This window comes from Schistocerca cancellata, chromosome 1, assembly GCF_023864275.1.
Source record: "Schistocerca cancellata isolate TAMUIC-IGC-003103 chromosome 1, iqSchCanc2.1, whole genome shotgun sequence".
Classification (NCBI taxonomy): Eukaryota; Metazoa; Arthropoda; class Insecta; order Orthoptera; family Acrididae; genus Schistocerca; species Schistocerca cancellata.
The window spans coordinates 552,758,653-552,772,614 of NC_064626.1; the positions used below are offsets into that span (position 1 = coordinate 552,758,653).

General features: G+C 39.8%; 1 protein-coding gene across 1 annotated transcript in view; it reads left to right on the forward strand.

Annotated features, from left to right (window-relative positions):
• Window positions 1–13,962, forward strand: part of LOC126180393 (uncharacterized) — a 144,698-nt gene that overhangs the window by 90,763 nt on the left and 39,973 nt on the right. Inside the window, exons 17-19 of the mRNA XM_049924690.1 lie at window positions 1,526–1,713; window positions 1,801–2,029; window positions 5,192–5,287. Coding sequence (XP_049780647.1) covers window positions 1,526–1,713; window positions 1,801–2,029; window positions 5,192–5,287 — 513 coding nt within the window. The remainder of the gene's footprint in view (window positions 1–1,525; window positions 1,714–1,800; window positions 2,030–5,191; window positions 5,288–13,962) is intronic.

Genomic DNA, 13,962 nt, shown 5'->3' on the forward strand with positions numbered 1-13,962 from the left:
TTTTATTTCAATATTACAAGTTGTTTACATATTTTCTTACAGGAATTTGTAGTAACTGGGCATGTGATATTACTTTCTGTTTCGACTTTGTAATGGGTTGTGAATAACAAATCAGGTTAAAAAGGCGTTGCTTTGGTTACAGGTGCGAAAAAGACTACACATTATATCAAAACGGCAAGTAATTTGCACATATTTTATAGGCGTGAGCAATAACTGGACGTGAGATACACCGACTCAGGAAACTAAAATCGACTGAGGGTAGCACTATATATGTGTTGAGCTGGGCTGAATCGAAGTACCTAGCCGAAATTAAATCTATTGACAGATTAGGTTTCGCTGAGTGGTTTTTAGGGGCTACAGTATTTCGTATGTCTCCCGTGAAGAGGGATATAAGCTAGTGCGTTAAAAGGAAAAAATATTCCCAATTGTTTAGGACCATCGTTGCAATTTCGTTACTGTCTTAAAGCCACATAAGGAATATTATTAAAACATTGCTACAGAGTTTCCCTGATTTACTGTTTCTACTGTCGGACTATAACTTACAAACAAATCATTTCTACTTATGTTGACTACTCTGACTCTCCCTCACCACTCCTGGCAATCTTCCTCAATACGTCACAAATTCTCTCCCCTCCGATGTTTACACACACATTACACAATAACCGTAGAAAGTTTGTACTCTTTCATCCCCTACGTCCATCTATTCCCAATGCACATAACATCACTTTCAGTGTATCTGAATGTAATCACTGAAATTGGGAAAACGTAAATTACATGAATCACTATTTCTACGCTAGATATGACTTAAATAACGGTGTAAGAAACCAGCAGTTATTATTTATCTTCGAGTCACTCGGTTATATCGTATAAATGTTTCACCTTTTATGTTATTTTGTGCCGATTTTTGTGTAATAAAAGCTATTAAAGCGAAGAGCGAAATATTTCTACTGCTAAGGGCCATTTTGCCACACATAGGAGCGAGGAGGGTGAAAAGATAGTAAAGAAAAGGAAATAATTGTAATTTTTTTACATTTTCGTTTTAAATTGGTGTGATTGTGTCAGACTACAAATGTTTTTCAAAACAAAGAATCACCCTATCCTCCAGATTTGTTCAGTACAATTTGTTTTAGTGGCTGCCATGCATTAGAAACTTATGTGTACTAGTACAAGCCACCCAAACAGAAAACAGGAAGTGCGAAACCAGTTGTTAACCATCATACACTTTTCCTGTGTTTAGTACACAGTTATTCTATGACGAGAGGCATGGAATGATATGAATAATCAGATTATATGTTAGATGTATCTTATATATGTGTTCTTATTTGTTAAACTGCACTCTGAAGGGAGGAAACATAGAGGCCGTATTTCGGCTAAGACTAGTTATGTATGCAAGCAGAATTGTAGTTTTCAGTGAGATGACGTGCTGGTGTAAATAAACATACATGATTTGGCAATGTACGAGAGGGCTAAAATAGAAACCAGCAGTAGCGATTCGCATTAACGAAGAGATATCGTATCTTCGCAGAGACCTCATGGATCCTGTCACGGAGTGCCCAGCTGACAGAAGAGCAGGAGCAGCAGGTGAATGACAAGCTGGAGGGCCTGGGTCTGCCGAGGAGCCGCTACACAGACACCCCACAGGATCCGCAACAGTGCACTGTCAGAGTCAGCACATGCGACAAGCCTGCAGTGTCCCAGTTTAACGCCTCTGAGGTAACACTCGACGTAGTTAACTCCATTTCAACAGCGGACCTGCGACTGTTGAGCAGATGCTGACACTGTGCTCCTGTCTGTGTGCAGTACCTGGGCGTGTGGTACGAGATCGCCAGGTTCGGACAGGCTCCCTTCGAGGCAGGCGCCCAGTGTGTCACGGCTGAATACTCACTGGCGGGCGACAACAATGTGACCGTACACAACAAGATGTACAACACGTCTGCAGGGGCCTTCAACGACATCATCGGCTGGGCCGAGATTGATGACCCTAGCTCTGGAGAGGCCAAACTCACAGTGCACTTCCCCAATGTACCAGGTGAGAATGGAGAATTTGGCAGAACAGAAATTATTTGCTTAAATCGTAGTTACTTACTCTGCTCCAACTACACATCAAGTAAATGAAGTACTAAACACGATGCAGTACTCCTTCTACGGACGGGATTTTACTTTAAAACTTGATTATGTGGCTTCTTTCACAGCTGTAACAGATATGTTTAGTGGTGACCTTAATATTGTTAATACTGACTGCTAGCTTAGACTATTTGACCTTGAGCGTGCAATGTATGTCATCAGTATTCTGATTGTATAAGGGGTCCACCAAGAATTCCTCTCCTGTGCCAATGTTCTCATCTCAGAGTAGCAATTACAGTCTATACCCTGAGTTATCTGCTATACATATTCCAGTCTCTGCTTCCCTCTACAGTTCCTATCCTCTACAACTCCCTCTAGTGATATGCAAGTTATTCTCTGATTGCTAAATAGATATCCTACGATCTTGTCCCTGCAGCATGATTCCTTTCTGTGCCGAGTCCACAGAGTACCTCTTCATTTCTTACCTTTTCAGGACACGTGATCTTCAACAGTCCTCCATAGTACGACATCTCAAATGCCTCGATTCTCGCCTGTTCCGGTTTTCACACAGTCAACCTTTCACTACCAAACAATGCTCTGCTCTATACGTCCACTCTCAGAAATTTCTTCTTCAAATTTTGACCAATGTTTGATACGAGTAGACTTCTCGTGGCCAGGAATGCCCGTTTTGCAACTGCTAGTCTACTTTACATCTCCTCCTTGATCCGTCCATTATAGCTTATTTAGTTACCTAGGTTGCCGAATTCCTTACCTTCGTCTACTTCCTGATCCCCGGTTTCAATGTTAAGTGTGTTCTCTTTTTACTACTTCCCCTTGCTTTCGGCTTTCCCGACTTTACTCTCAGTCCACATTCTGCACTCTCTATCTGTCTTTCTATTTAGCAGATGCATGAAATATGCTTCACTTTCATTCAGCATAGCAATGTCATCAGCGTATCATGACACAGATATCCTTTCGCCTTTAATTTTAATCCCACTATTGAAACTTTCTTTCGTTTCCCGTCGTTGCTTCTTCGATATAGTGATTGAAGAGAAGAGGAAAAGACTACGTCCATGTCGTATTCCCTTTTCAATCCTAGCACTTTCTTCGTCTCGAGGTCAAACTTTTGCGCCCTGGTTACCGCATGTATTGTATATTACCCGTCTTTTCCAAACGCTTACACGTATTTCCCTTAGAACTTCGAACATCTTACACCATTTTACAATGTCGGACGCTTTTTCCAGGTCGACAAATTTATGACTGTATCTTGATTTTTCTTTACAATTGGCTGCATTTTCAACCGCAACGTCAGAACTTCCTCTCTGGTGTCTTTACCTTTTCTGCAGTAAAACTGAGCGCCATCTAACGCGTCCTTAATATTCTTTCCCATTCTTTTATGTATTACTCTGTTAACCTATCTGTATGCATGAGCTGTTAAGCTGACTGTGTGAGAACTCGCAGACTTGTCGGCACTTGTGATCTTGGGAATTGTAGGGTTGATGCTTCTTCCGAAAGTCTGTTGGTGTACCTCTCGTCTCATGTCTCGTTTTTCCTAATGCTGACTTCCCTATCTGTTAGGTGTCGACACCTGTTCATTATTCCATCACGACATCAGGGAAGTCTTCTTGCGATAGAGGCGTTCGTTGTAGTGTTTCCAGCTATCTGCTGTCTTCTTTGCGTTTAACAGTGGAATTCCCATTGCACTCTTAATTTACCACCCTTGCTTGGAATTCTGCTGAAGGTTGTTTTTACTTTTCTGTATGCTGAGTCAATCGTTTTGAAAATCATATCGTTTTCAATTTCTTCATGTTTACGATGTAGAAATTTTCACTTTAACTTCCCTACACTTCCTCTCTATTTTTAAGTAAGTGACTTGTATCTCTGTTTTCCAGAATTTCCTTGAACAGTGGATCAACTGAGGTTTTTATCCTGTTACTCATAGGCTCTTCCACGTTACCTTCCTTGTACAAGTGTTTTTCTCTCCAACTTCTGTGATCGCCTTTTTTAAAGATTCATTGCACTTCCGCTGAACTTTCTAGTAACACATTCATTATCAGAGTGTCTATAGCCTCCATGACTTCAAATTTATCTCTTCACTCCTTAGTACCTCCGTGTCTCAATTCTTGGTGCATTGATGTTCCTGACCAGTCTCCTAAACTTCGGCCTACTCTTGGGCATTACTAAATTATGATCTGATTCTGTATATGCTGCTGGGAACACCTTATAATCCAGTATCTGGTTTCAGGTTCTTTGCTTGAAGAAGATGTTCTCTAACTGGACTCTTCGTGTATCTCCCGGCCTTTTCCTAGTATACCTCCTCCTCTTGTGATTCTTGAACATAGTTTTCACTATTACTAGCTGAAATTCATTGAGTGTTTCTCCTTGTCATTCCTCCTACCAATCTCATATTCTCCTGTAACCCTCTCCTTAACTGCATTCCGGTCCTCCATGACAGTAACATTCTACCCCCTTTATGTAATGAATTACTCATTCAACATCATAAGATACTTTCTCTTTATTTTTGCTTGCGTTGTTTGCATATAAACCTGAACTATTGTTGTCGGTGTTAGTCTCCTATCGATTTTTAACAGAACAACTCAAGCGCTGCACTTCTCACAGTGGCTCGATCTCTATCTTACCCTCCCAAGCATTACGAATCATATCTCATTATACAATTTTCTGTTGCTGTTTATATTACCCCGTACTCGTGTGACAATAAACTCTTGTCTGCCTTCCATGTCACCTCACTGACTCCCACTATATTTAGACTGATCCTTATCATTTTCATTTTCCGATTTCCCGGCTTTTCTAGCACAATTTAAATTGTGAAATTTCCCGTCCCGATGCGTAGAACGTTGCACTTTCGTTGGTTATTCAATATTTTTCTTTCGATCGCTGCTCCTTGGCAGTCTCTTCCTGGAGTTCTGAACGTTAGAACAGTCGGCAATTTTCTACCATTAGAAAGATCACCATGACACTTTACAGTCAAAAATAGCTGTGACAGATTGTCAATAAGAAGCCAACAGTTTTCGTACATACCAAAGAAATAACTTTTAAAACTACAAGTAGCAGCTAAGCTGCATATATCTCTCGAAGCTCACTCAGTTCGGTTCCTTTGTGTTGACAGTGGCAGCTCCGTACTGGGTCTTGGACACAGACTACAAGAGCTACTCAATTGTCTGGGCCTGCAGGGAACCTACAGATGAAACTTCCAACATTACCGGTATGTACGCTGCAGCCGATAATATTGCAACACTAGCCAAGGTAGCAAACAAAGAAACTCCATTTCTGGTAATACACAGTATAGTAATAATTGGACTGTTGTGGACTTTCTTTGAATATTTAGGAGATGGAAGCTCCTGCTTATTTTGTCATTGAGGGTTAGTCCAATGTTTTTTTTTTCATTTTTTAGTGTGTTAGGTGAAATGATAGAATGTTTGTGGATGGTAAGGGTGTGAGTTTTTAGGTATCATAGGTTTTTAGGTATCATAGGTTACTACATTAGTCGAACATATTGCAGTATTTCTGAATACGTAATGGAGGAGCTTGGTGCGTGGGAGGAGTCCGTGGAAAGCAGTGTCACCGATATATTAGGGCAGGTGGGTCGGGCCAGGTGGCTGGGGCATTTCCACTGAGCAGCCAGACCATTGTGACCACCTACATAATATCCGGTATGTCCACCTTTTGCACGGATAAGGCGGCGACGCGTCAAGGCATGGAAGCAATGACGCCTTGGTAGGTCGCTGTAGGGAGTTGGCACCACAAGTTTCGGACAGAAGCTCTACTGTTTATTTGCAGTGGGTATGTACTGTTGTAAATGTTTGTGGATGTGTTGAGCTGGGCTGAATTCGAGGGCCTAGCCGAAATTAAATCTATTGGCAGCTTAGGTTTCACTGAGTAGGGCTAGATTATTTCGTATGTCTCCCGTGCACAGGCATAGAAGCTAGTGCGTTAGATGAGAAAGTGCTGTGTTGCTAGGGTTTTCAGGAAGAAGACGAAAGTTTCACTAGGGTTCGGAAAGGTCATGGTGCAATGTCAGTGCATGTATCTGAGTTTTATGAACAGTTTTGTTGCAGTGTTGTCTGCTATAATTGGCGTGTTTAATTGGGCAGTTCATTTTCGAGTAGGTAGCAAAAGCCAGGTGCAAGTTGTTGGATAATTGTATTGGCACTTTGGTGGTTTAGGAATATAAGGAGCGATTGAAGGTCTGTACCATTGAGGTGTGCTCTCATTGGCGATTGTTTCATTTCAAACTATGGCCTAATTTCTAACTCACACTGTCCTACTCTGAATCCTCGTGTGTATAAAGAGCTACTCTCTGTTCCGTCGTTATTTTGGAATCTGTATAACGAGTTAGGTGAAAAAAGAAGTCATTATTCTCGAGTCAAGTACCAAAATGATTACATTTTATTTCAAAATTACAAGTTGTTTACATATTTTCTTACAGGAATTTGCAGTAACTACGCATGTGATATTACTTTCTGTTCCGACTTTGTAATGGGTGCTGAACAACAATTCAGATTAAAAAGGCGTTGTTTTGGTTACAAGTGCGAAAATGACTACACATCATATCAAAACTGCAAGTATGTTGCATATTTTCGTATAGGAGTGAGCGATAACTGGACGTGAGATACATAGACGCAGAAAACTAATAAAGACTTAGGATAGCACTGTATAAGGAATTAAAAGGAATAAATAATCACAATTGTTTAGGACCATCGTTACAGTTTCGTTACTGTCTTAAAGCCACATAAGGAATATTATCAAAACATTGCTACAGTGTTTCCCTGGTTTACTGTTTCTACTGTCGGACTGTAACTTACAAACAAATCATTTCTACTTATGTTGACTACTCTGACTCCGCCTCACCACTCCTGGCAATCTTCCTCAATACATCACAAATTCTCTCCCCTCCGATTTTTACACACACATTACACAATAACCGTAGAAAATTTGTACTCTTCCATCACCTAATCCCATCCATTCCCAAGCACGTAACTTCACTTTCAGTGTATCTGAATGTAATCACTGAAATTGGGAAGATATAAATTTCATGAATCAGTATTTCTAGGCTAGGTATTACTTAGAAACGGTAAAAGTAACCCACAATTATTATTTATTATCGAGTCACTCGCTTATATCGTATAAATGTTTCACCTTTTATGTTATTTTGTGCCGATTTTTGTATAATAAAAGCTATTAAAGCGAAGACCGAAATATCTCTGCTGCAAAGAGCCCATTTGTCACGTATAGGGACTAGGAGAGTGAAAACATTGTAAAGAAAAGGAAATAATTGTAATTCTTGTTAATTTCATTTTAAATTAGTGTGATAGCGTCAGACTATAAATTTTTTTCGAAACAAAGGATCACTGTAGCCTCGAGATCTGTTCAGTATAATTTGTTTTAGTAGCTCCGATGTATTAGAAACTTACATATAAGCCACACAAACAGAAAACAGTGAATGTGAAACCTGTTGTAAGAATCATACACTTGTCCTGTGATTAGTCCCTATTTATTCTTTGACGAGACACATGGAATGATATGAATAATCAGATTATATCTTACATGTATTTTATAGATGTGTTCTTATTTGTTAAACTGCACTCTGAAGAGAGGAAACAAAAAGGCCGTATTTCGGCTAAGACCCAAAGCTTGCAGCTGCTGCAGTAGTTATCTATGCAAGCAGAATTTTAGCACTTTGGCATAAAACAATCACCTTACAAAGCGTTATTCGGAATCGATCCTAGAGTAGGACTTTCCACTTCCTCGTTGCCTCAAAAAATCATAAATGATATTCAGGATGAAAATGACCTAAAGAAGGCAAACGAAGATGACAGCAATACTGAAAAGTACGAAGACAGTGACGATAGTTACACTGTGAAAATTGACACAAACGACATTAAAAATGCTAGAAATATTGCGAAAGAAAATTTTTGAAAAACAAGCTATAAGTACGAAAGCTTCCTCTGACAAATCCCATCCACCAGCTGACATCGGAGACAGCGTAACCATACCTATTCGAGATGTAGATAAAGGCAAAGGTGACCTTTGAAACATAGTTGGAGTAATACTTCAAAAGACTGATGAGGACCTTTACAACGTTCGCACCAAACATGGCGTACTTCAAAAACATTATTTCAGGTCTAATTTTATTAAAATTTTCCATAATTTCTTGTAATAAAATACTGAAAAATATTTGTTTTAAATTCTTTTTCATTTTTTAGAACTGATTTCGACGACTGCATTCAGATGTTTTTAGATGTGGGAGATATTAACCAGGAAATTGAAATATTTTAAAGAACTGCAGTCACAAGACATTCTGTTGGATTAGGGCAAGGTTTCGTGAAATGCAGTTGCATGAAAAACTGTACAACAAACAAATGCAACTGTAAGAAAAACGAAGTACTATGCAATTTTAAGTGCCACCAAAGAAACCTTGCAAAAATAAGAAAAAAGCAAACTGTAGATAAGTTGATTTCTGTGGACGGATATATTTGAGTTGATCTGGTGATAGATGTGGAATTTCTGATTAGTTCAAAAATAATTAATGAATCATATTGACTATTTTATTTCTATTCCTTTATTCAGTTTACTTTGAAAAGGTTATAGAAGATAGAAAGTAGGTGAAAGTAGTTCAGACTAGGCCGTACCAGTTTACCCTGAAGCATGTAAATTCAAACTAGGGTAAAACGATTCGACATTATCCTACAGGTAACTGGATGGACGAGTTGGACCTAGGCGGAACTAGTTCATCCTAAAATCGTATTTGGCCGGTAACATATACACGCAATTCTCCAGAACTACCAGATGAATCTCTTGGGATTTTTGCAGGTAACTTGAGCGTAGCTTGAGGGAACGAATAGGCTATATTTCATGGAAATCGGATAGCGGAAGAGAAAATTATAGTGATTTAAAATTTTATCTGAAGCCATCACGTCCGTCTGTTAGTTTGAACAAGCTAATCTCCAAGATTACTTGTAGAATTTTCATGTTATTTTCACATATAACTTAAGCGTAAGTTAGGGCAACGTATAGGCCTTACTTCATCAAATCAGACCACGAAAAAAAGATATCTTAATTGAAATTGTATCTATAATCATTTTTTCAGCGCAATACTTCAGATGTCTTATTAGCATTACATATTACACCAAAGAACCAATAGATGGTGCTGGTAGGTTTTTTTTTATATCTCAGTAACAGATGTGCCAACGATCCCGTCTCAGAGTAACAACTGCGAACTATGTCATCAATTATTTGCTTGATATATTCCAATCTTTGTCTTCTTCTACAATTTTTACGCTCTACAGCTCCCTCAAGTACCGTGGAAGCTAATCCCTTATGTCTTAACAGATGTTCTGTCATACTGACCTTTCTTCTTGTTAGCGCTCTCTGTATATTCCTTTCGTTACTGATTCTTCGGCGAACCTCCTCGTTTCTTCTTACCTTATCACTCAACCTAATTTTCAACTTTCTTCTGTAGTACCACGTCTGAAATGTTTCGATTCTCTTATATTCCGGTTTTCCCACAGTCCATGTTTCGCTACTATACACTGGTGTTCTCCAAGCGCAGATTCTCAGAAATTCCTTCCTTAAATTAAGTAATTTGTTCGACACTAGTAGACTTCTCTTGGCCGGGAGTGCCCGGTTTTCCGGTTCTAGACGGCTTGAACTTTTCTTCTCCTGCGTCTACTGAATATATGATAATTCTCCGAAGGGTTTTTTAATTGAGACTGAATGTTACGCAATCCATTACTTTTGTAATATGCGATAGAATTATACAGGTGAGCTGGACCTCATGAAAAATATTATCACACTAAGGTCTATTTACATATCTTCAAATCATGGTTTCGAAATGTTGAATAACGCGTAAAGGTACTTTCAACATATGGAATGCGGATTTCTTATAGGAATCCTAATACACATTTTCAGAAGTATTCTATGTTATTAATGGAATCAGCAAGCAATCGGCGGTGTTATTCTGTTGTCACAGATATGTGTTACGTATAAGAAAAAAAATGGAACTTACTGGGATACAAAGTTACGTTAGAGTCAGAGTGTTTGGTGTTAGGCGGTGCAATCGATTTTGAATCGATAATCAAAAATAGATTACGAAATTATGTCACACATTTAATTATCATCGTTTTCTGAATTTAAAGGTGAGGTTTCTTCTTTTGGTGTTTCCTTTAGCTCAGTGGTCGTTCACGGGGAGAGTTAATTTAAATTTCATTTGTTTAGCTTGTGACTTAGTCTCTCAATTTTACATTTTAAGCCACTCATTTCACTATTCTTTCAATTAGGCTAATGTTATCGTTAGTTGCTCACAAATTTTATATTTTTTGGGACATGTTTTTTGAGACTTCCAAATACAATGGTAGAATGAAATTTTCTTTCTAACAAAATCTAAATATTGCTTCCACCTGCTTCCACCTGTGGTACCCACATCCTTTGTTCCGATGATATCCTACAAAAGAATAATTAAAAACATTATGCCAATGAGTTTCCTGTGTGGTCTAGTACAAAAATTCGATATATTTCACTCAAGCGCGATCTTGCTACTCTATCCCCATCTTGGAGCTACAAAACTCTCCTCTACAAATTCATTAACTGAAGTTGGCTTGGAGGTGGTGGTAAATTTCTGCTCGGAATTTGGCGGCAGTGGAGGATCGTGCAAGAGCTCACACATGGGCGAGGGGTGTGTGTGTGTGTTGGTGGCCATACCGAGTGGGGTGGGGGGTATGAAGTGTTTTTAGTATTATGGAAGATCTAAGATGACTTGTACCAGTACCAAAAAGAAGCTCGCTCTTCTGCAACTCCTGAAACTGCGCTCAGATTCAGCGACGTGGCGGCCATGCCCATCACGTGTGCTGGTTTCGACCTGGCAGGGCTTGACGTGTGCATCCCTGAAGGTTGCAGTCTGGCAGTGGCATGCCTCCCAGTTAGCCTACGGTCATACTGGCACCAGTATCCGTCTATTCCGCCGACCTCCGACAGCGGCCGATGAACGCCGACCTCTTCAAATCAGTACGCCACTACGTGTGTTGTCATGATGTAGCCGATCTCATAGCCCTAACGTACTGATTTGGGACGACAGTCGGTGAAAATGACATCATTTGTTTTCGATCATAATGGCCGACACGACACAAACATGCACTTTGAGAAACTGCTAAGTTCAGTCAGAGGAGGAGTTTGTGGCAACCTGAGGATGAAAATATCACAATCGGGGTACACGAAGTGTGAACAAAAAGTAACGGGAATATTTTAATTTCGCAGGTTTTATACATACAATTGTATTTTTTTATCTTGTTCGCACACATGTTCCTGTTGCATGCTTGCATTTATTGCTGTTTTCAATACTTAGTAGCTGTTGTTGTAAAACAGAAATGGAGCAATTTACCTGATGTTCAAAATGGCATGATTGTTAGATTTTGGGCCAAGGGTGGAAGCATTTCCGAAACGCCAAAGTTCGTTAACTGTTCACGTGTTGCCATATTTAAAATATACCACGGACGGCAAATCCAAAAACCCGGCACGGAGAGAACTATGGTATTGCATGGGCCATACAGGACATATGTGTATGACCGCTGCAGAGGAGTGTTCGTGAGAGGACATGTGCCATTATTGAGCAAGTGACCACTCAAAAGAATCAGGAGTGTACAAATAGTGTCTCCTCAAAGACTGTTCAGCGAACATTGCTGCGTAAGGGTCTCCGCAGCAGGTGCCTATTTCATGCACTCATGCTGACTGCTCTTCATTGGCGACGAAGGCTGGACATCCACTGAGATGCGACATGAGGACGTTTCAAATGACTCACTTGCTCCATTGGATGGATGGGTGTCCCCGTGTACTCAGTGGAACTTCTGAAAACCAAAACGCTGCAACAGTTGTCGGTAGTGTCCACTCCAGAGACCTTTTTTGCATGATCTCGTCCTTCCAGTAGGTACAATGGACCAACACAACTATGTATCTATCTTTATGGACCATGCCCACTCCAAATACCTAGCTATAGTTCAATGTGATGGCAGGATTAGATTTCACTGGAGGGTTTGTGAGGGTGGGGAGTAGAAGTATGTTGGAAGCCTTCTGTAGAGCTGCTAGGACTTGTAGGGAGGAGAAAAATCTTTCACTAGGGCGGCGAAAGGTTCAAATGACTGAGCACTATGGGACTCAACTTATAAGGTCATCAGTCCCCTAGAACTTAGAACTACTTAAACCTAACTAACCTAAGGAAATCACACACATCCATGCCCGAGGCAGGATTCGAACCTGCGACCGTAGCGGCCGCGCGGTTCCAGACTGCAGCGCCTTGAACCGCTCGGCCACCCCGGCCGGCGGCGGCGAAAGGTCTCGGTGTAACGACCAGGCGCTGTATTTAGTTTTCTGAGGAGTGTTATTGTAGTCTCTTCCGCTCCAGTTGGTGTGTTCATTTTTGCTGAAGTATCAGATTCTAGGATCGACTAGAGGGGTAACTATATTGGCACGCAAGCGGACTTCAGAGTTCAAGGAGTGATTGATATTCCTGTCATTGCGATTCGTGCTCCGTGCTGCATGGATCATTTCAAACAATGGTCACTGTCCAAAATGACAAGCCCTTTCTCTGATCCCTCGCGAATATAAAGTATTATCTTCGGTTCCGACATTGCAGTGGTTTCCAAATACTGATTAAGGTTAAAAGATCATTGCTTTTGTTACAAATAACAAAATAATTACATATAATGTGAAAAATAGAAAAGTTATACACAACTACAGTTGTTTACATATTTTCTGACTGGTGTTAGCAGAAATAACTGGACATGAGATATATCGACCCAGAAAATGTGTGATAGATGTAATGATGGAACGGGCCAAGGATATTACTATGTAACGAATTATGAGAATAAATAACCTCAGATATTTAGCAAAATTGTTACATTTTAGTCACTGTACTCGAATCAAAGAAAGAATGCTATGAACATTGCTCCAGAGTTTGTCTTATTCACTTTTTCCGCTGTCTCGCTGTTACACAGAAATGAATTAGATTCTGCCTTCACTTACTTCTCTGCTTTTTTCCCCACATCAGTGCTGGAAACATTCATCGCTAAATGCAAACTCTCCTCTACTCTCTGATTTTTGCATGCACCTTATAACCCTATTAAGTCTCTTCGGTTGCCTACCGCCATCCTTTCCTACTGCTTGTTGTGCCAGTTTCAGTGTGTATGTACATTCATTGACATTGGATGACGCACATTTCGTGATTCACCTGCTCTACGCCAGCTGTTCCTTTCAAAACGGTCAAAGAAACAAACACATTTTTATATGATTTTGTGTCGATTTACAAATGTTATTAAAATGTTGAGGAAAAGTTTCTATATGAAGAGCGTTTTAGCACCACGTGGGAACTAGGGGGATAAAAAAGACAGACAAAATGAATTTATTAAAAAATTAGTTTTTAATTTCGTTTGAAATTAGTGTCTTTATGTCAGACAATCTCTATAATTTCTATAGCTTTGCAAACTGTTTGCTTTACAGGCTTCCAAGTAATTGAAACTTACATGTAAGCCATCGAGACCTAAATTTCTGAAAATGAAAGCTTTTGTTAAGTTTCATACGCAAGGCCTCAAATTAGACCATAGTTATTCTGTGATGGCAGGACTGAAACGATTCTATCTTGCGTGCATTGAATCCTTGTGTTCTCCTTATTTAAACCTCACTCTGAACTGAGAAAACGAAGAGTACGAACTTCGGCAAAGGTCATAGGCGTGGAGGGTTACACTTTTTATGTACATGAGTAAAAATTTTGCTCTAGGTGAGATGATGTGCTGTCATCGATAAACATGGGTGATGTGGCAGTGTAACACAGGGCAAAGTACAGAGTTGTATTCAAAGGCATTGTGGTGGCTCTTTCTCTTTATGTATGTGTAT